Below are 20,748 nucleotides of genomic sequence, written 5' to 3' on the forward strand. Positions count from 1 at the left end.
CTGATGTGGTTTCATTTTTTTTTTTTTTGAATTTTTGATATCTTTTGAATAACTACACAACGTGTATTGTCATAGTCATAAGGCAAATGTACAAATTGCTTATATGATTCAGTCCACTTCAGAAATTTTTATTGTTTTTTTTAATTTTATTTTCCAAACTCTACTTATGATTCACTACCATGAATTTGATTCATTGCCCCACTTATCACTGTTCCAACGGTACAAACCTTTATGAAGTGGACTGAACAATAAAAACCCTACAATAAAAAATAAATTATTAAATTACCAATTTTCTTGTGGGAGAATGTAATTCATAGTTCATGTCATCATATGTTACAATCTTCTCCTTTATTGGTTAAATATCGTTGCTATTTATAAACATTGTTGATAAACGCAGTCATCATTCCCGTGAACATAATTCAAAGGCTGGCTGGCCCCGTTGTTTCCTACTTTCCAAGGTTGAAACTTGAAAGTTGAGCTTTTTCATTTATTGCTCTTGTCTTTGTCTCTGTGACAAGTTGATCGAAATTGGAAACACATTTATATTCTTATATTTTTCGAATTTTCAAGCCAACGAAGGATCAAAGGGTTCTCAAGTGTCAGTGAAAATACATCGCAACTCCCGCCCATTTTATTACTCAACTCTAGGGTTAAAAGTTTCAATTCAACCAGTTCCTTTCCTACGGAAAAAAAGATAAGAAAACTGGTGGTTTAATGCCAACAACCAACGTTTAAGTCTCGGGCTGGGACACAAAATCGGTATGTAGGGTCACAGGTCAAATAAACTGTTCATCGGATTAAATGGTTTGACCACAAGTGGTGGTTATATTCACGAGTTTAGACCTGTATTATATAAATAAAATTTTAAATAAATATATTTCTTATTTTCCTTTTTATTAGGCATAAACCAAATGATTTTAAGTGGCAAAACCCAAATAAGGAAAAACCCAATTCAGGGTAAGTCGTTTGGGTTGGGAAGATAGTTAATGCTAAACTTTTTTGGCCCTTAATATCAATAAAAATAATTATTTTAATATAATATTTAGAAAATTGTTAACTTTTTGAATAAAATATAGAAAAAGGGTAGAAATATTGTTCATATTCTTCCTCCTCCGAATTGTGAATGGTGAGATCCCTCTCTACTTCTCTCTCTTTCTTTTCTCTTTCTTCTTCTTCTCATTCTCTGCATCTAAGTTCTAACTACAACCTATTTGTTCTGTCAGACTTCCCTCGCCATAGACGGGAAGTCAATAAACCTGACACGCTTAGGTGCGACAAATGTTCTTAAACAAACTTGGTGAACTATTTGTTTGTATAGTGTAACAAAGTGGAGAGAGGTCTTATCATTCTGCTCTATTCTGAATTTGGAAGAATTCATATATGAAAGAAAAAAAAAGAGACGAAAAAGAAAAAGAAAAAGAAGAGAGAGAGGAGGTGAGGGAAATTTATCACTTGTTGCTCACCATTCAAAAGAGGAAGAAGGTGAACAAATACTATTTGATTTTTTTTTTTTTTTAAAAGAGAACATTTTCCTAAAGATTATATTAAAATAATTATTTTTATTGATTAAGGGCAAAAGTTACCATTATCCAATAACCCCTTTATTCTTTTTTCCTGAACGTGGAGCAATCTAAGATTCTAATCTAATGGAAAGAGAGGATAAAAATCTTATGTAGCGATTGAAAATTGAAATGATTGATGTCACAGACCGACCCATTCGAACGAGCCGGGATCAAATGAAAACATCGACCAGAAGTGAACGCCATCCATGATGTCACCGACAATATTGTGCAAGGAGGCGAGGTACATTAACCGGTAAGTTGTCACGTTGCTCGGTCATCATATGTCTATCACGTCAACGACGCATTTATTCTCGATCTATCACAATTCACAAAAAAGGAGGCGAGGTACATCAACCAAGAGTGAAGTCTACCTATCCCAAAAAAGTTCTGTTCCGTGATATTTAGCACCCACCACCACTGACGTCCCAGGGCCAAGTCGCTGTCCTATGATAATATGATATGACTCTTTTATCTTTGCTTCCCCAAAGCGCGATGCTTTGGCCAACCAGTGTCGCGCCATACGCAACGATTAGGAATCTGCTCCTCATATGCACATCTCATGCATTGAGAACATCTTCCGTGAATATTAACGTATAAGTACAGGACATGTTCATAATGCATGGTGGGATGTGCCTGGAATATCGGTTTGAGGCGCCCGGTATACGTAGCAGATCCGGTCAACTCGCAACTCCCTAGAGGCTAGAGCTAAGGCCAGGGGTTTCAGTCATCTCCATATACTGATGAACTTATGTCAATGCCAGACTGTTTGAGTGTCTGAAATTCTGAACTATATGATGTGTGCCAGAAAATCTGTCCTCTTTCCAATTTCAAACGCGATACGCCGCGTCAGGTCCGCATATACGAGTCCGGTTAGGATTCAGTGCGTTTGGATCGAAAGGGATTTTTTCTTCAACTCCGTCAATATTTTGATGCGTCATTCAGTCTTTAATTGACCACCACTTACAATCGATCGAAAACTTATTACTAACAAAAATATTTTTAAATAAAAAATGATAAATTAAGCTAATGCTGAGAGAAAATTCCAATGCCCTCGTTTTCAGACGGAAATAGAGGTTAAGATGTCTATCATGTTGGAAAATAGAGTGACCAATGTAGGCTAAGTAATCAGGATTAACACTGCTGGCACATATGAGGTCATAGAGGATGATGCGGTAGTGCTGAGAAAAATAGGGTAGTATGCACTGCCAAGCTGATTAATTGGTGCCAAAGTGGTAGGCAAGGACAAAGAACTTGTTGCCGGTACTGGTGACCTTGACATTGAGGGCTTCTAAGAGAGTGTTTTTGTTGAACGGGACTCTCTATGACTACGATTCTACGAGAAGCACTCCAGAGTTAGCCTCTTCTTCTTCTTCTTCCCCATCTCCCTCCCTACGGCGCTCCTCCTCTTCCAAGTTAGGCTACTTCCCCTCTTCTCTTCCTTTGCGGCAGAAGAAACAATTAAGGTTTAATCCCCTTTCGTCATGATCAGTTATAGTTAGAGAGCCTATGTACAGTGTTTATGCCTCTATTTCTCACCCCTAAAGAAGACATCGAAGAGAAGTCTCTTTCTCTGATGAACGATTTCTTCAGTTTATTGAATGAAAGAATTTTAATTAATCGAGAGAGGGTTTCGTACGATCTTTCGATTCTGTTTATCAAAAAGGAGAGAAACCTTTCTCCTTTCAACAAAGATTGCCCGCCGAAGTAAAAAAAGAAGAATTCTCGCTTCTTTCTTATTTAATCCCTCTTCGATTTTTTTTTTTTTTTGTTTTGTTTAATGGTATAGAGTTATGGAAGAGGAAATTCACCGTGCCAACCGATTCCCCTTTTCTTACTTTTGATGTGTCATGAAATGATTGGAATCGAAGGGAAAATCCTTTCGAGTCCAAACGCAACGAATGCGAACTGATATGCGTCCCATATGTCAGGCTTATATGGCAACTGCCAAATCATAATTGGCCTCAAAATCCTACAGTTCCCTAGTGATCCCGCAAAGGGACAAAAGTACTCTAGTTGGAAGGATTCAAGTTTTGAAGTGACTTCTGTCTTGGTGATGATGGTGGTGGGTGGGATTGGTAATAACCCACTTGCTTGCCACATGAAAACGGGGATGTCATAACAAATATTCAATTACCATAAATAGAGAGAAATAGGAGAAATGAGATAGTGAGTAGTTTATTTGGCGACCGATAGAGACATTTATATAGAAGCGTAAGTAAAATAAAACAAGGCGTTGGTACTATTGTATAAGTGGAAATCAACCCATGAATCTACTCTCCCCTCGCAACTAATCAGTAGCACAAATTTTGGCATTATAGTCAAATCATCACAACAACTATAACCCAATAAGGGAATTGCATTGAAAGGCAGAACCAAGGCGGAAAAAGACAACAAATAGAACTTCATATCAGGCCAGAGGTGTAAAACATCTAACGGCCATAAAGAAACGCAGAAATTCAATACATCTCTTCCACTCCAAATCGAACCTCGCTATATTAAAACTTGAAACCGCTGCTTGCATAATACCTTCGGAGCCTTGAGAAGTATGACTATTCTCCTGGTTATTGGATTGCATCATGCACAGCCTATTGAGATCCCGATTAGTGCTGCAAAGCAATTTGACAATTTCTTTTCAATCGCTGAAATATGGAGAACTTCGTTCTCTGATTTTTTAAAGTTTTCTGGTGGAGAAATTTTCATTTACAAGCAACATAAAGAAAAATGAAGTAGCTGATATTTACCTCGGGATCAGCAGGTTTGGGTTCTTCACCCTTAGGTGCCCCATCTTCACCTGCACAGAAGCATTTGGATGCAGTCAGCTTTTAAGTATTTTTGGCATTCCATGCCAACATCTCTGCTACGATTGTTGGAGATGGATTGCTCCTTCTCCATACTAGTGGCCAACGTAACAGTAGTATAAAACATCTGATAGCACCGAAGTTCAGAATTACAGATTTCATGCAGGAGTCTGGCAATTAAATTACCCCACTATCCCACACTATGCTGTCCCAGATGTTGCCATATTGTCTCCTCTTTATTGCTTCTTTATTAGAACTGAAACAGATCCCATCAGTTTAAATGTTTGGTTTGATGGAAAATAAGAGAGAACCAAAAAGTTGATGGAAAGTTCGTGACAAAGGTTTGCAAAACTCCCAATAACTTTCCCTTGGCTTTCCTTCTCTTTGGTTTTCTGTCAAACCAAACACAGCCAAACTGATCAAGGGATTGCTTCCTTAAAACCAATGGCCCCGAGTGCACAAATACCAATTACCAGGTTACAATTGGAAATGCACAGAATGCCAAATCTCTTGAAATACACAAAACAACTTCTAATTTTTGATTATATAGGTTACCTCCTTCGGGTAAATCAGAAGTCCAGAGGGTGAGGTTGTCCCTCAACAATTGCATGATCAGGGTACTGTCCTTGTACGATTCCTCACTCAAAGTATCCAGCTCTGCAATTGCCTCGTCAAAAGCTTGTTTAGCCAAATGGCAGGCCCTAGAATTTTCAATAATCAGATTTGCAACCGAATGACAATATCCATCAAATATGGAGGTAAACCAAGAAAGGTGAAAGCCTAAACTCTCCTAATAACCAGCAATCTGGAATTACCTTTCAGGGGAATTCATTATCTCATAGTAGAAGACAGAGAAGTTGAGGGCGAGACCCAGACGGATGGGATGAGTTGAAGGAAGATCTGTATTTGCTGTATTTGAAGCAGCCTGACAAGTGACAAATAGAAAGCAAAAAAAAAAAAAAAATCAGAGAATAAAAGAACAAGAGTTTACAAGGTAATAAATGAAATATCTATGAAAATGTGTGTGGGGGGGGGGGAGAATGCCTCGTAGCCTTTCAATGACTGTTCAGCAGCATCTTTCCTTTCTTGATCCGTCTTAAACTCAGCAAGGTAGCGGTAGTAGTCGCCCTTCCTGCAATTTTGGCAAAAACAAAACCGAGGAAACGTTACTTTCTACTAATTAGAAAGAAAATTCATATATTGTCCTAAATTGTTGAGTTTCTGGTAAACAAATGTGCTCTGCCCCATCCCTCTGCTGAGGGTGGGAGGAGAAGTTCACACCATCAAATCGTGATAGAAATATCATCCTCTAAAATGCCATACAGACTCTATACTACATGCACTAGAGGGTCAAAATAGACGCTGCCAGTAAACAAAGTACTTCATATTTCAGACTGTAGAGTGTGAATTTGGCAATAAATACTAAATTGATCAGCATAAGGAATTGATGCAACTTACATCTTGTAGTAAAAGACGGTTGACTCTCCTGAGGCGGAAGAAGGAATAAGGTGTTCATCTATTATAGTCAAGATATCATTGCAGATATTAGCGAGCTCGTCCTCTACCTTCTGGCGGTAAGCCTTGATGAGTTTCACATTTTGTTCATTTCCCTTTGACTCTTCCTTCTGCTCAATGGAAGACATAATGCGCCATGAAGCTCGACGAGCGCCAATTACATTCTTGTAACCCACAGAAAGGAGGTTCCGCTCCTCAACAGTCAGCTCAAGATCGAGTTTGGCAACTTTCTTCATGCTTTCCACCATTTCTGTGTTATTGTAAATAAGAATGTCAATACAATGCAATCATTGGATGCAGCTTCAATATAACAGAATTATGCTCAAATGTTTTTGAAAAGAGAAAAAAATAATTTTCCCTAAAGACGTGGATGTGGTTATTGATGAGAGATCTAAAAAAATTTCTCACTCCTTGCCTCGGCCGGAATTTTATTGAATACCAAAATAAATCAGATGTAAAGAGACATTGATACGATCTTCATCAAACAACAAACGTAATTATTTTCTCAACCAAGATTAAATCCAAGCGCAAGAAATCCCTAACCTTAATGCAAGCCAATATTCCTTTAAACTACATTTCACGAAAAAAATTATCATGTTCTCAACCATTGATCGTACCGAATGAAAATGCATCGAAGACAAATGCGGAGAAAAAAATAAACTATCATAAGCTCTACGTGATCGAGATCTAAACGCATTTAAAAGAAACGTTGACAGATCAACACCAAGACACTCAAGCATCAAAATACCTAATCTGAGCCTACAATAGGTCAAAGGAAAAATGCCGGGAAAAGAACAAAGAATCAACAAAGGAATGGAAAATGCGGATTGATATCTTACCATCGTATCGCTCGGCCTGCTCGGCGAGCTTCGCCATGTAAACATGGTTCTCTCTCTCCTTTTCCGTCGACATTGGGATTGGGGGAGATCAAAGAAGGCGCGCGCAGGCGAAGCGAGAAAGGTTGCAGAAAGAGCGAAAAGAGGGCTTTTGAGAGATGAATGGCTGGAATAAATGAATTAAAAACATTCAAACGTTGAAATGGGCATTTTATAGGGGCTGTGGCTGTTAAGTCTCGAACAAGTAGGGCGACTTAGACCAGATCCTGATCGTCCGTTCCGAGGGTTGAAAACTAACCACACAAGTCGTGATTGGGAAACGGCCGAGATTTAGGTGGTTCGGTTTCGGACCTTTCAACTTTCAAGTTTAGTCGAGCTTTGCTGGCGATTTGCTTGAGACACGGGGGTCTTGTGAAAGGATTGAGCTAAGGGCAAGGGAGGGGCTCACCACCATAAACCCTTTATACAAAGGCATTGCCACGTGTCAAACGTGCAGCTGGAGACCCACTTTAATCGTCTCCCACGTAAGAGATTGCCCGCACATCGACTTGGCTCGGGAGAAACTCGTGGAATCAATTTGCCACCTGAAAGGGCATTTTGGCCTTTGCATATGCGAAAAGGACAAGTCACCAGGGGCACTTTGGTCAATATAAGTGCTTGGCGTTTTATCGATTTTTCCGACTGTGATTATGTGCAATACAAACACAAATATATATACCTTCTCTTAAAATAATTTACAACTGTAAACCCATTTTGTTCTTTTCTTGTTTGTTTCAAATTGATGCAAAAACGCTGTAAGATGGTCTTTCTCACTCGATCAACAGAATAAAATAAGCTTTTATTAAAAAAAATATAATTTTGTATCCATCGATTGGATACAGTAATGCACTCTCGTGATACGAAAATGTTACAAAAAAACATTTTTACCTCCTTAATCCTTGCACTTTTGTATGACCAATAAATACTTACAAATCTGAATTGGAGTAGATTTTTTTTTTAATATCTCTAAATTAACTCCAGTGGAGGGGCAGCCACCTAAAAATTTTATTAACTATTTGTATCAAATGGAGGATACACCTTCCCCAAAACACACAACCTTACCTTCTCATCCCAACCCAATATATAAATACCTCAATTCAACTTTTATATCACAAACAAACTCAGCCTTCATGGTTATTCAATATTGGCCGATTTCTCGAATAGCACTACTCGAGTTTCGCTAGCATTCCCCACCTAAATTTGGCATGTCCCTTCTAATGATACCAATCCAATGCCAATGTTAATAAGTATCCCTCATCCACTATGATTATTTTGTTCTTTTTAGAGACTTAGTATCGTTGTATTTTGTCTGTTGCAGAAATTTCTTTTATTGGTGAATTTGCCTTATCTTTTTGTTTATTGCAGAAGTTTCTTCATTTTTTTTATCCACCTTTAATATTTTGTTATTTTTAGAGGCTTATATTCTTGCTTGATACTGTTACCACTTCTCTCTTTTCATACAATGTTTCTATACTTTATTGCTTGGAACTGTGACCACTACTTTGTATTCATACAAGTTTCTTAGTTGAAAGAAATATGATGTTTTACCTTAAAAAAAGGGAAAATTCCCGATAGGCACCCTATACTTTAGGCCGAATGCCAATTTAGTACTCAAATTTTAAAACGTAACAATCTAGTACCCTAACTTTACACACTGTTCATCATCTTCTTTCTAAAGAAAATGAAAAAGAGCCCAAACTCTCAACAGTCCACATCATCATTTCATGATGAAAACCCAAGAGTCCAAAATAAAGGAAGTGATAAACCCATGTTTTTAAAACCCAAACTTCTATGAGAGTCCAGATCAGCTATATCTATCAAAAAAAGAAAACTATCTATGCTGCAAGCTTAGAAAGAAGCAAGTGAGAAGAACACAGATGAGAAATAGTTCATCTTAGAACGTAGAAGACCTATTTGACTGTTTTTTCCAAACAAAAAAATTTCTTGAACTGAGTATTGGCTGTACTTAAAACCAAAGAATTCAATTACACGTATTTGAAGCACCTTTAGAATCTGGGCCCCCTTCCTCCTCATCCTTGTGCTGCACTCTCCCTGCAGCGCTAGCACCATTGCTTGACCAACCTCCTCTGGAAGAGCCACCCCCTCCTCACCACCCCCTCCAAAGATCACTACCAAAACACTTACCCCATGCTCTTTCCCTCTTCCTTCCATCTTCGTTACCATCTCTTCCAGCATTGGAACGACCAAGGCATGGGCCCTCAACTCCACAACTCCCTTTGGGACCATACATACCAATTCCAGCATAGCTAGCGCTTGCTCCTAGAGGTGTAAAATGGGCGGCTTGTGCAAAGTGCGGGCCGTCCTGGACTATGCCACCCTCCCCTGGGATAACTTGGGGGGGTTGGCCTAACATGGGCCCGCACGACTGTGCCATGCTGCAGGCCGGGCCATAGACCGAGTCAAAGCTATTTTTGTTTATTTATTAAGAAAATGAAAAAAAAACTTAAATTTTTAATTTTATATGAATTTTGATGTATACAATTACTTATATATACAATAATTAAATAAATTAATATAATAAAATTGAAAACAATTGTTTATTTTATTAATATATTATATACTATATATTATTATATAATATTACATTATATATACATATATATAAATAATATGTATGGGCCATGCTGTGGGCTGAGCTTTGTCGGCATGCGGGCCGTGAGCAGCATGACCGACTCGGCTTGCAGACCTAAAACCCTAGGCCTAGCACGGCCCAGACCATCATGCCGGGTTGGGCCGCTCCGCCGCTGATCCTTCTAGCTCCGCCACTGTCTCCACCACCTTTGCAACCACTCCCGCCTCCACGACCACGTGACGATTGCATTCTGCCATGCATAATGACAACAAAACTTTAGTTGCAGGCTTGGCACCTGATGGGTCTTTCAAAAATCCTACCACCCCACTCATTACCGATGGCGGCTAGGTGGGTGCCAATGGCTCAATGACGATCTGTACACCTACAGGGGCAAGCATAGTGGTTGTGTACTCTACACTTCTGCAAGGCCATTGTCAACGTTAGTGACTGTCCTCCAATACATAGCCTCTGATGGTTTCTTTCAGTCACGAACAGGAAATAGAATGCTAAGTAGGGGTGTCAATGGTATTCAAAAATCCGATTTTGAATTCGATATTCGACATAATCGAATCGAATTCAGATATCCTATTCATATTGAATAGTTAATCGGATTCAAATTCGGATACGACCTGATTTGATTTGATAAATATCCGAATTCGACTTATTATTTAATTCTTATATATAATATATAAAATATTTTATATCATTTATATATAATTAAGTTATATAAATAATTTATATACCTTATATCAATAAAATATTTATTTTATATATTTATTAATTATCTAAAATAATTAATTAATCGAATTGAATATTCAAATGTTTAATTGGATTCAAATTCAGATATTAATTTTCAATATCCATCGAATATCGAATCGAATTCGAATGTCGGATTTTCTAATTGGATTTGAATTCGGATATTGCCTGATCCGATTCGAATTCGATCCGTTTACACCCCTAACGACTGATTAACAGGACATACTAGATTGTTGCATTTCAAAAGTTCAGATACTAAATTATCGAGTTTTAAAGTTCGGGTACTAAATTTGCAATCGGCCTAAAGTACAGGGTAACTATCGAGAATTCCCCCCCCCCCCAAAAAAAAAGGAAAATTCCCGATCAATACCCTATGCTTTCGCTTGAGTGACAATTTGGTACCTGAACTTTAAAATGCGACAATCCAGTACCCGAATTTTCAAAATGTGACAATCCAGTACTTGCCATTAACCAGTCCGTTAATCAGTCGTTAAGTGACATTTGAAAAGTCAAAAATGCCTTAACAATGCCATCTAGCTCTCTTTATCAACCATCCAAACATTGACAATCAAATGAACAATCCCAAATTCTAGATTATTCTAAATAGTCACCAACTTTTTTGAATAGAAGATGATAGGATTTGGGACTTTTCAGTTTTTTGTCAATGTTTGGATGGTTGATAAGGAGAATTAGATGGCATTTGAAGAACAATTTTGACTTTTCAAATGTCACTTAATAGTTGATTAACGGGCTGGTTAACATTAGGTACTGGATTGCCACATTTTGAAACTTTAGATACTAGATTGTCGCATTTTAAAGTTCGGGTACCAAATTATCACTCGAGCCATGTTCAATTACTCAATTCCTCATATGAGACCATGGTTTTTAAAAATGAACCGGAAATAGAACCGGTCAAGGGACCGGTTTTTGGTTAAACGGTTTAACCGTCTGGGTCGAACGGTTTGACCCGTGATGTCATAAATAAATTAAAAATAAAAAATAGCATAAAATTAAATAAAAATATACAGGAAATAAAACTATCTAATAAAAAATAATATAGTACAAAATACATAAAAAGTATAAAAATAAAATACGAAAAAATTCTAAAAAATACAGAAAAAACACAAAAAAAAGAGAACAAACAAAAAAATAAAACAAAAATGCAAAAAATACAGGAAAAAAAACTCTAGAATGTTAAGTCCTAAAATGCAAAAATCCTTGACCTAAAATCAAGACTCACATAGATAAATTCCCCTGGCACCAAAATAAAAGGGGAGAAATATGAGCATGTTAGATTGTTATGCAACCAAGATTGATTTGTAAAAAACTTCAATACACATTAATTTTACCTAATTGATAAAAAAAATTACACTAATTTTTACCTGGAACTGCTGCAAACTCGCCTGCCGTAAAGCTTAGAAGTGCTACAAATTGCAAAAAACACTACCTATCACCGATCGCCTTTAATCGTGGTCGGTCGGTGTTTTTCATCGTCGAACGCCGAAGGTGCTGGGCACCATAGGTGGTCGGTTGGGTGTGAGGGATGGCTGCCGCTGCAAACTCGCCTGGCGCAAAGCTGAGAAGTGATGCAAATCGCAAAAAACGTTGGCCGCTGCTGCAAACTCTCATTGCCAATCACCGTTAGTTGTGGTTGGTTGGTGTGTGTTGTCATTGAACGCCGGAGGTGTTGGCCGCTGCAGGTGGTTGGTTGGGTGTGAGGGATGGCCACCGCTGCAAACTAGCCTGTCGCAAAGCCTGGAAGTGCTGCAAATCGCCGGTTTTCGTTAATCACTGTCGGTTGATGTGTATCGAGTCGAATGCCGGAGGTGCTGGCCGCCGCAGGTGGTCGATTGGGTGTGAAGGCTGAGAGGAGGGAAGAACGAAAATGGGGTTCTAACCCTACATTCGATTAATTGATTTGGGATGGGGATATTAAAGAAATTTTATTTTTTGTTTTTTTATATTATTTAAAACATTGAAAATAAAAAAGAGAACCCGCGAACCGCTACCCAATTCGAACGGTTTAGCGGTCCGACCGCCCGAGTTAGCGGTTTTTTGACCTTTCCAACATTTTTTAAAGATTTCTGGTTTTTAGTGTAACCGGACCCGGGGGCCTGACCGGTTACCAGTTTTCCGGTCCAGTCCGGTTTTGAAAACCATGTATGAGACAGATACATATCTGGTATTCTAGCGACCTGAACAAAAGGGCGCCTCAACTCAACCCGACCTGAAATCTCTTCGGGTTTGGTTGGATCATGGATCACCCTGTCACATCTTTTCAAACCAGCGTTGACATGATACTTGAACGGGTCAAATTATATAAATCTGACGATTAAATCCATATTTTTGCTAAAAAATTATTAACTGAATCAAACATGATCCATCTAACCCATAGATCACCCCTAACCTGAATTTTTTAGGCTAGAGTCTAGCCTTTGTCAGTCCAACCTGACCCTATTGTCAGGTCTATCCTGTCACCAAATTATGTCTATTAGAATATTTTTCTCTGAATTCTACACGATTACAATAATTAAAACTTATAATTTGGAACTCCTATTTTAATGTTGTATTTAATCTATTTATCATTCTCATTCCCACATTTTATCTCTTAAAAGCTACTACTTAAAATCAATACCCCCCCCATCCAATGAATCCCACAATAAACAAACACCTCCTTACGGTAGAATCGATCTTCACTAGCGGTCGATCAGTTTCGAGTGATCAATTTTCTTCTAAATTAATTATTTTTAGAGTGATGATGTATCTGAATATTTACATTGCTATTTGTCTGCTCTCAATGGCCAATGCCTATGCAATATTCTCTTTGGCTGAGATCCTGAGTACCTGCAACTCTGAATGTTTCACGTACTACAGTGCCAAAAAAATTGCAATTACGATCGTATAATTGTGTATTTTTGGACTACTGCTTGCATCACAAAGGTTATTATTGCCCAGATCGTTCTACTGGTTGTTCAATGAGTCTAATTTTCCCTTCTCTACTGGGACCTCTACATCCCAAGTCCCAACCGGTTTCTACTTCTATTTGGGGCCTGGATCACCTGCAAGCTTCCCTTCTTCTCCTCCTACCGTCCCACTTCTATAGTTGAACCCTTGGTGCCTGAGCTGCCATCTTCTTCAAGTTCACTATTGGCTCCTCCTCCTATTGCTCCATGTTGAATGGTCACTTGTTCTTGGACATGTTTATGGGATGGGTTCCGGCTTATCTTTTGCCAAATTTTGAATGAGGCCCGGCCCAAAGCCCAAGCCCGGTACAGTGTAAATCAGGCCCGAAGCCCGTCCTATGAACAGGTCTACTTGTTTTCAACATGGTATTATTAAACTGAATCCAGAGGCATGCAAGTCTATGCTCTTTGAGAGATTGTACCCACATGTTATACACTTGCACAAAAAAGACCCTCTCGTTGGGTCCTTGCAATTAAGAATACAAGGCTCTTTTACATAATCAAACTTGGACGCTTTCAATGGGCTTTTAAGATCAAAAGAAAATTAGATGGGTCTATAGAGCAGTTCATAGCTCGTCTTGTAGCTAAAGGCTTCACCCAAGAGGTTGGTTTCGACTTTGACAAGACATCTAGTCCTGTTGTGAAGCCTATAACTATATTTACAGTTCTCTCTTTAGCGGTATCTCTTAGTTGGCTTATACGTCAGTTGGATGTAAGTAATGCTTTTTTTTTGGGTAAAATTATTAATTAAACTACCCTTATGGTTTAGCTAATTGACTAAGTTTATCCTTACTATTTGAAAAATGACTAATGCTACTCTTATTGTTAATATTTCGTCAAAACCCATAAACACGTGACACCACACGATGTTTAAAAATTTTTAAAACCCAATGCTACCCTTATTCCCTTCCTCTCGACCCGACACACCCTTCCTCCTCTGACCTCTCTCTCTTCCCTCTATCTTCCTCCCACAGTCTCCATCAACACCAGATCACCGGAGAGAATTGCACCGTATCCACACTGTATAAAAGAACTTAAAAAAAAAAGTAAAGCATTTGCCGATCTTTTTAACAGTTAAAAACAAAAAAGAATAAAAGGAAATTAAAACAGAGAACAAGTGAACCGACATACCCTTTATCCTCTTTCTTCTTCAACAGTGACGGTGCTTTGTTGAAGAAGTAGAGAACGAGTGAACCGAATAGGGTGTCGGTGGCGACGACAACTGAAGTGGTATGAGCGAACTGAACAGGGGTGATGGCGGCGGCAACTCCCTCTATAGTCCGATCTTTCTGTCTCTCTTCTTCCTTTGGGTGACGACAACCCCCTTTGAACTCCCATCTCTCTTTCTCTCTCTCTCTCTCTCTCTCTCTCTCTCTCTCTCTCTCTTCTTCCTTTGGGCGATGATGATGGCGGCAACCCCCTCTGAACTCCCATCTCTCTCTCTCTCTCTCTCTCTCTCTTCTTCCTCTAGGCGATGACAATGGCGGCAACAACCCCCTTTGAACTTCCATCTCTCTCTCTCTCTCTCTCTTCTTCCTCTAGGCGACGACAATGGCGACAACAACCCCCTTTGAACTTCTATCTCTTTCTCTTTCTCTCTCTCTCTCTCTTTCTCTCTTCTTCCTCTGGGTGACAACGACGATGGCGACAACCCCATCTAAATTCCCATCTCTCTTTCTCTCTCTCTTCTTCCTCTAGGCGACGACGACAATAACCCCCTTTGAACAAGAGATGAAACAGAGGGGAAAAAAGGAATTAATTACCAGTTGGCTACAAAGGAGAATTCGGGGTCGCCAAGCTTGTAAGTGGAGAGTCGACGAAGGGTCCCCTTGTTGCGATGGACAAGCCTGCAAACAACAGAGTCGATGAGATTGGAGCGATTACATCGGCAACACCATTGCTTGACGTCAATGTCAGTCCATTAGTAGGGTTCGACAACGACTTCCCGCCAGGATTTGCAGATGAAAGGAATCACTTGAATCAATTGGTCTGCCGAGATCCGAACAAATATCAAGGCCAACAACTCCGAGCTTAGCCCTTCCCACCACCTTGATACGTCAGCTTTTCAATTACCACCATTGTTATTACAAATGATAATGGTACCTATAAACGAATTGGAGTAAAATCTCTTGGTTTGCCGCTCTCCATCCATCCTGTCTCTCCTTTTTCCTTGCAGCAGCAGAAGTCTTTCAGTCTTTTGGACTCTCTTTTGGCAGAGGTTAACGGTAAGAATAGACTTAGTCAATTGTCAGAAACAGTAGGGGTACCATCAGTCAATTTTCAAACAGTAAGGGTATAATTAGTCAATTAGCTAAACCATAAGGATAGTTTAAGAAATTTATCATTTTTTTTGCATAAGGAATTCTACATGCACCAACTAATGAGTTTTGTTGAATTCGGTTTCCCAATTATGTATGCAAACTTCATAAATTAAATCTCTCTACAGCCTTAAACATGCTCCAAGAGCTTGGTTTATTTACAACAAATCTTGCATTATAGTTTGTTGCTTCGAAGGCTGACCCTTTTCTTTTCTTTAAATGGAGTGGTTTCTGGCATTCTCTAAGTACTTGTGTATGTTAATAACATTCTTATCATCAATTCTTCTACCATGCTGATCTAGGACCTTATCTCTCAGTTGGTTTATGGGACGACGACTTTGGTCCTGTCCATTACTTTCTTGGGCTTGAGCTCACTCACTCTATAGATGGTATTCATCTCACCTAAATACATGCATGATTTGCTGGTTCGATGCAATATGCAAGTGTTTAGATCAATCAACAACACCCATACTAATTAGGGGTGCAAGTCGGGTGGGATGGGCCAGGTTTTAGCTCAACCCAGGCTCAACCCTAAGAATTGGACCTAAAGTCCGAGCCAGAGGTCAAGCCCGAATTATCCAACCCAAGCCTAGCCTGCACTAAAATTTTAGGCACTTGGATTGGGCCTGAGCCCGGGCTAGACTTGGATTGGTTAAAAGGGAAATCAGTGTTTACAAAAAGAAACTAATTAATAATCAATGAGTAATGACTAATGAGTAATGGTATTGGCACGTGGCACCTAATACTAAATTAGTAATTTGCTAATTAAACAACTACCATTAAGTCATTAACATACGATTCAACTATATACACATGTATATTATGATTTATAAATGTACATGTACAACACATCGGGCCGGGCTTGGGTTACCCAAGACCTCAACCCGAAAAATATGAAAGCCTGCCTTTTCAAACCCAGACCCAACCTGAGGCCCAAAAAATCCAACCCAACCCATGAAAAAAATAAGGTTGGGCAGGGCCACGTTCGGGTTAAGCCCGCCCAAGTTGCACCCCTGATACTAACATGTTATGCACACAAATTATCAAAACAACCAAGCCTTTCTTGGATCAATCAACCCAACCCGGTAACAACCCTAAATACAAATATGAACATTCGTGATTATCAATGTTTATCTGGATCAGGGATCACCTACCAACAAAATATGTTCCAACACTCTCCAAACATGATTTGGCACTACACATCTCATACATGATGGGTCCTAACTGCATGGTGAGATTTGTGGTGTTTGATCATGTTAGAAGGGTGTTGAAACGTGTTTCATTGGCAAGAGATCCCGATTTGTTTACTGAAGCAAGCATTTTATGCTATAATAGATCTCCTTAAGTCATTAGTGATGGATCTAAAAGATGAAATCTTTTATTCTATTTTTAGATAATGTGGGGTTGTAGCTCAAATGGTAGAGCGCTCGCTTTGCATGCGAGAGGTACAGGGTTCGATCCCCTGCATTTCCAATTTTCATTTCACTATTTTTCAATTTCCCCATTAACCAATTCATACCTTTATCAACTAGCTAAACCAAGGTGGCCACCTGTCAATCCTAATCAATTCCTCCAAGTCTGCACGATTCTGCTCCATCAACAGCAAAATTCGGCCGAATCAATACTTCAATCACTCGCGTCTAAGCTAAGGGACAGAAATATTTATATCTTAGTACATTGTCCATTAAGTAATTGACACGATAGGAATGTAGCTCAATTGGTAGAACGCTCGCTTTGCATGCGAGAGGTACAGGGTTCGATCCCTGCATCTCCAAATTTTTATTCGATTTTTTTGAATTATTTTCCCAACCTTTCTCAATTTTCTGTGCAACACCAACAGGTTATCAGTTGCTACATTTACACTCGTTCCTGAAACCTGATTCAAAATGGCTAGAAGACTATCGATCAGCAGAACTATCTGCATTTTCCAATATCACCTCCATTGTCGAACCTTGGTAACCGATTCAGACCTTTCTCAAATCTCTAAACCCAGCTCACCTATCAACCCTTATCAACTCCTCCGAGTCTGCACGGTTCTTTATCAACAACAAAATTCAGACGAACCAAAGCTTCATTCTCACCTAAGAAACTGCGACTTTGATCTCTCTCACGAATTTTTCCTTCAGGTTTGCAATAAGTTCCCTTACTCGTGGAAACCCGTCTACAAGTTCTTCCAGTTCACACAGGCCCAACCGCATTTCTCGCACACTTCGGTTACATTCAATAAAATGCTCGATGTGATGGGAAAGTCCAGAAACATAGATCTTCTTTGGGAAGTCTTACAAGAAATCGCCGACCGACAACTTGTGACCAATAAAACTTTCATAGTTGCTTTGAAAGCGTTAGCATCAGCCAGGGAACTGAAGAAATGCGTGGAATTATTTCATTTAATGAACGCCCATGAGTTCCATTACAGTTTGGAGACTCTCAACAAGGTGATCGAGACTCTCTGTGGTTCAAAGCTTGTCGTGGAAGCTAAGTTTATTGTTTTGAAGTTGAAGCCCTGGATCAAGCCGTCTAGAGAAACTTATAAGCACCTCATTAATGGGTTTTGCAGGGTTGGCAATTTGGTTGAGGCATCAAAAATCTGGAATCAGATGTTGGAGGAGGGGCTCGAAGCAGATATTGATGCAATCGAGAAGATGATGGAGACTCTTCTAAAAAACAACCAATTTGACGAAGCAATGAAGCTTTTTCTGTCGATGAGAAGTGGGAGGATTGATGATTTGGGTCTATCCACTTACAGGCTTGTGATTACTTGGATGTGCAAAAGAAGCAAGCTCACCCAGGCTTACCTGGTGTTTGAAGAAATGCGGCAGAGAGGAATTCGTGCCGATAATCCGACACTTGCAGCTCTGGTCTACGGACTGTTAACAAAAAGAAGGGTTAGGGAAGCTTATAAGATTGTGGAAGAGATTGAGAATCCAGATATAAGCGTCTATCATGGGCTGATTAAAGTATTGTTGAGGTTAAAAATGGCGAGAGAAGCAACTCAAGTGTTCAGAGAGATGATAAAGAGAGGGTGTGAGCCTATCATGCACACTTACATAATGCTATTGCAAGGACACTTGGGGAAGAGAGGGAGAAAGGGACCAGACCTTGTTGTGAATTTTGAGACCATTTTTGTGGGAGGGTTGGTCAAAGCGGGAAAGACCTTGGAAGCGACCAAATATTTGGAGAGGATGATGGGTGGTGCAGTTGATGTGCCCAGGTTTGACTATAATAAGTTTTTGTATTGTTTCTCAAACGAGGAAGGTATAGTTTTCTTTGAAGAGGTGGGGAAGAGATTGAGGGAGGTAGGATTGGTTGATCTCGCTGACATATTTGTGAGATATGGTGAGAAGATGGCTACTAGAGAGAGGAGGAGAAACAGAGACCTACTTGTTGCAGAAGATGCTGCAGATGGTAGTAATGCAACGAGAACCATTATAAAAGAGGTGAGCTGACAATATTTATCACCACGACGAATTGAAGAAGCCCCACCAGCAAACTATAAAAGTACCAGAGGAATCAAGGACTGAGGAGCACTTGGAAAAAAGACTCAGACCTCCAGACTCGGGGGCTTCCGTTGAAGTGAATACTGATGGAGGTTTTTATCTTTTAAGGGAGATGGGTTGGTTGTTACTTAATAGGAGCATCTTCCTCTATACTTTTTGGCTGCCAGGATAGAACAATGTGAGGCATCATCAGTCATCACCATTAGAGGCATTCGGTTCGGAAGCTTGGAGGATGCAAAATTAGCAAAAACTAGAAAGACCCATTCTATTGTCATGGACTCTTGGAAAGTGACTCGAAGGAATTGACTTTGACGTTAAAAATGAAGGAATCGAGTTTCTTAAAGAAATTATCAATTGTGGCGAGTCGTATTATATCCCTGTAAGCATTTTCATCTACCTGGACAACCTTGAACCGGAAACGTTTGGGATTGATACACTGCAAGATGCAATGAATAAAAGAGCAACCTGCAATACTTGTCTGGGAAAGATAGGTTCCAGCCTTCTTGTATGATACAGCCATACAGGTTACTCAGGTAAAGGGAAAGGCGAGAGAGAGGGAGCGTTATTTTAAGCAGTAAGTTGGTTATCCACCCTCGAGGAGGGTATCAGTTACCTGAGTAACTATACTCTTTGGAGTCATGGCTTACTGTGAGATTCAATGTACCCCATTAATACCCGATTGACCAATTTAGTGATTTACCCCATTAATTACCGACAAACGAACGAGACTATTGTAGTATCTTCCTTTATCTCTCCATTTAAACTCAATCTATAGTTTTTTTTTTTTTTTTTAAATTTCTCATTCTTTCCTAATCTTAATACTTGAAATGACAACTCTAGCTTTTTGAGGATGGCCTCAAATTTGAAGCTGAAGTTGCAATCTCATCAGGTCGTTTGTTTGTTTTATTTTGTTTTTTAATTCTCTTTTATGTCCAAAAAGGGTTGTCAATGGACCAGGTATTGGTCCAATCCAATCCGGTTTGAAATGGATCCATTATAGATGGACCAGGTCCAATCCAATTCAATGAATACTTTGGACTATTCTGAAGTGGTCCAATTCAATGTCTGGACTGTTTAAAACTGTTCAACTTGATTTTAATTTAGATTGGGTCCAACCCAAAGAAAACCCTCCAAACTATTCAACTTGATTTTAATTTAGATTGAGTCCAACCCAAAGAAAACCCAAATCTGATCCTTTGACATAGTCTTATATTATGTCGATGGACTGGATATTGGATCAATCCAACCTAACCCAACATAAATCTATTATGGGCCCGGTCCAATCCAATCCAATAAATACCTTGGACCATTAAGTCTGCACTAGTCCAATTCAATATAACTTATAAGGAACCCCATCCATTGACACCCCTAGTCCCAATGAGGCCATAAAAAAAAAAAGACGCCAAAGCAGTGCATCAAGGTGCCTCTGGATGTAACCTACCTTTGAGCCTTTTCAGTTCATGATTCATGAGGCACGCAATGATCTCACAAGTCATACGCTAATACACTAAATCTTGAGAGTTGTGACATTTGACCACTTTTGAAGGGTAATAGCCCTCCCAGAGATGCCCTGGCCCAATTTCCAAAAGCAACTCCCCGACCCTCTATCTCCTCTTTGAATTGCAATCGACTTTATTTTCTTAGTGTCTGTTTGGCATCGTTGTCGTTGCTCTAGAAAACGGCATCACATCAACGCTACATCAGAAAAAACGGTGGTCCAGGAAACGAGCTTTTATTTGGAACCTTTTTTTTTTATAAAAACAATGTTCCAAGCCATGCCTTGAAAATCGGGAAGGCGTAGCTTGGAGCAACGCCGAATTTGGTGTTTCCTGAAGCTGCAGCTCGTTTCTTTCAAGAGGGATGTGAGGTGG

General features: G+C 39.4%; 2 protein-coding genes and 1 non-coding gene across 4 annotated transcripts; 2 read left to right on the top strand and 1 right to left on the bottom strand.

Moving 5' to 3' along the window:
- Window positions 1-3,778: 3,778 nt before the first annotated feature.
- GRF12 (general regulatory factor 12) lies at window positions 3,779-6,898 on the bottom strand. The gene is made up of 7 exons (XM_010259785.3): window positions 6,715-6,898; window positions 5,819-6,125; window positions 5,405-5,492; window positions 5,176-5,285; window positions 4,916-5,061; window positions 4,304-4,353; window positions 3,779-4,168 (listed from the first exon to the last, which is right to left on the bottom strand). Exons 1-7 carry the CDS (start codon window positions 6,785-6,787, stop codon window positions 4,163-4,165), a joined length of 780 nt encoding a protein of 259 aa, XP_010258087.1. The 5' UTR covers window positions 6,788-6,898; the 3' UTR covers window positions 3,779-4,162.
- Window positions 6,899-16,780: 9,882 nt separating this feature from the next.
- TRNAA-UGC (transfer RNA alanine (anticodon UGC)) lies at window positions 16,781-16,853 on the top strand. Its single transcript has one exon. It is a non-coding gene; the product is annotated as a tRNA-Ala (tRNA).
- Window positions 16,854-17,073: 220 nt separating this feature from the next.
- Window positions 17,074-19,648, top strand: LOC104597966 (Pentatricopeptide repeat (PPR) superfamily protein). 2 transcript variants are annotated; one of them, XM_088904481.1, is made up of 2 exons: window positions 17,678-17,815; window positions 17,938-19,648. In XM_088904481.1, exons 1-2 carry the CDS (start codon window positions 17,781-17,783, stop codon window positions 18,824-18,826), a joined length of 924 nt encoding a protein of 307 aa, XP_088760607.1. In that variant the 5' UTR covers window positions 17,678-17,780; the 3' UTR covers window positions 18,827-19,648. The 2 variants fall into 2 exon arrangements, with proteins under 2 accessions (XP_010258086.2, XP_088760607.1); XM_010259784.3 differs by having other exon boundaries at window positions 17,074-19,645.
- Window positions 19,649-20,748: the final 1,100 nt, after the last annotated feature.

This window comes from Nelumbo nucifera, chromosome 4 (assembly GCF_055504915.1).
Source record: "Nelumbo nucifera cultivar China Antique chromosome 4, China Antique-T2T, whole genome shotgun sequence".
In the NCBI taxonomy this organism is placed as follows: Eukaryota; Viridiplantae; Streptophyta; class Magnoliopsida; order Proteales; family Nelumbonaceae; genus Nelumbo; species Nelumbo nucifera.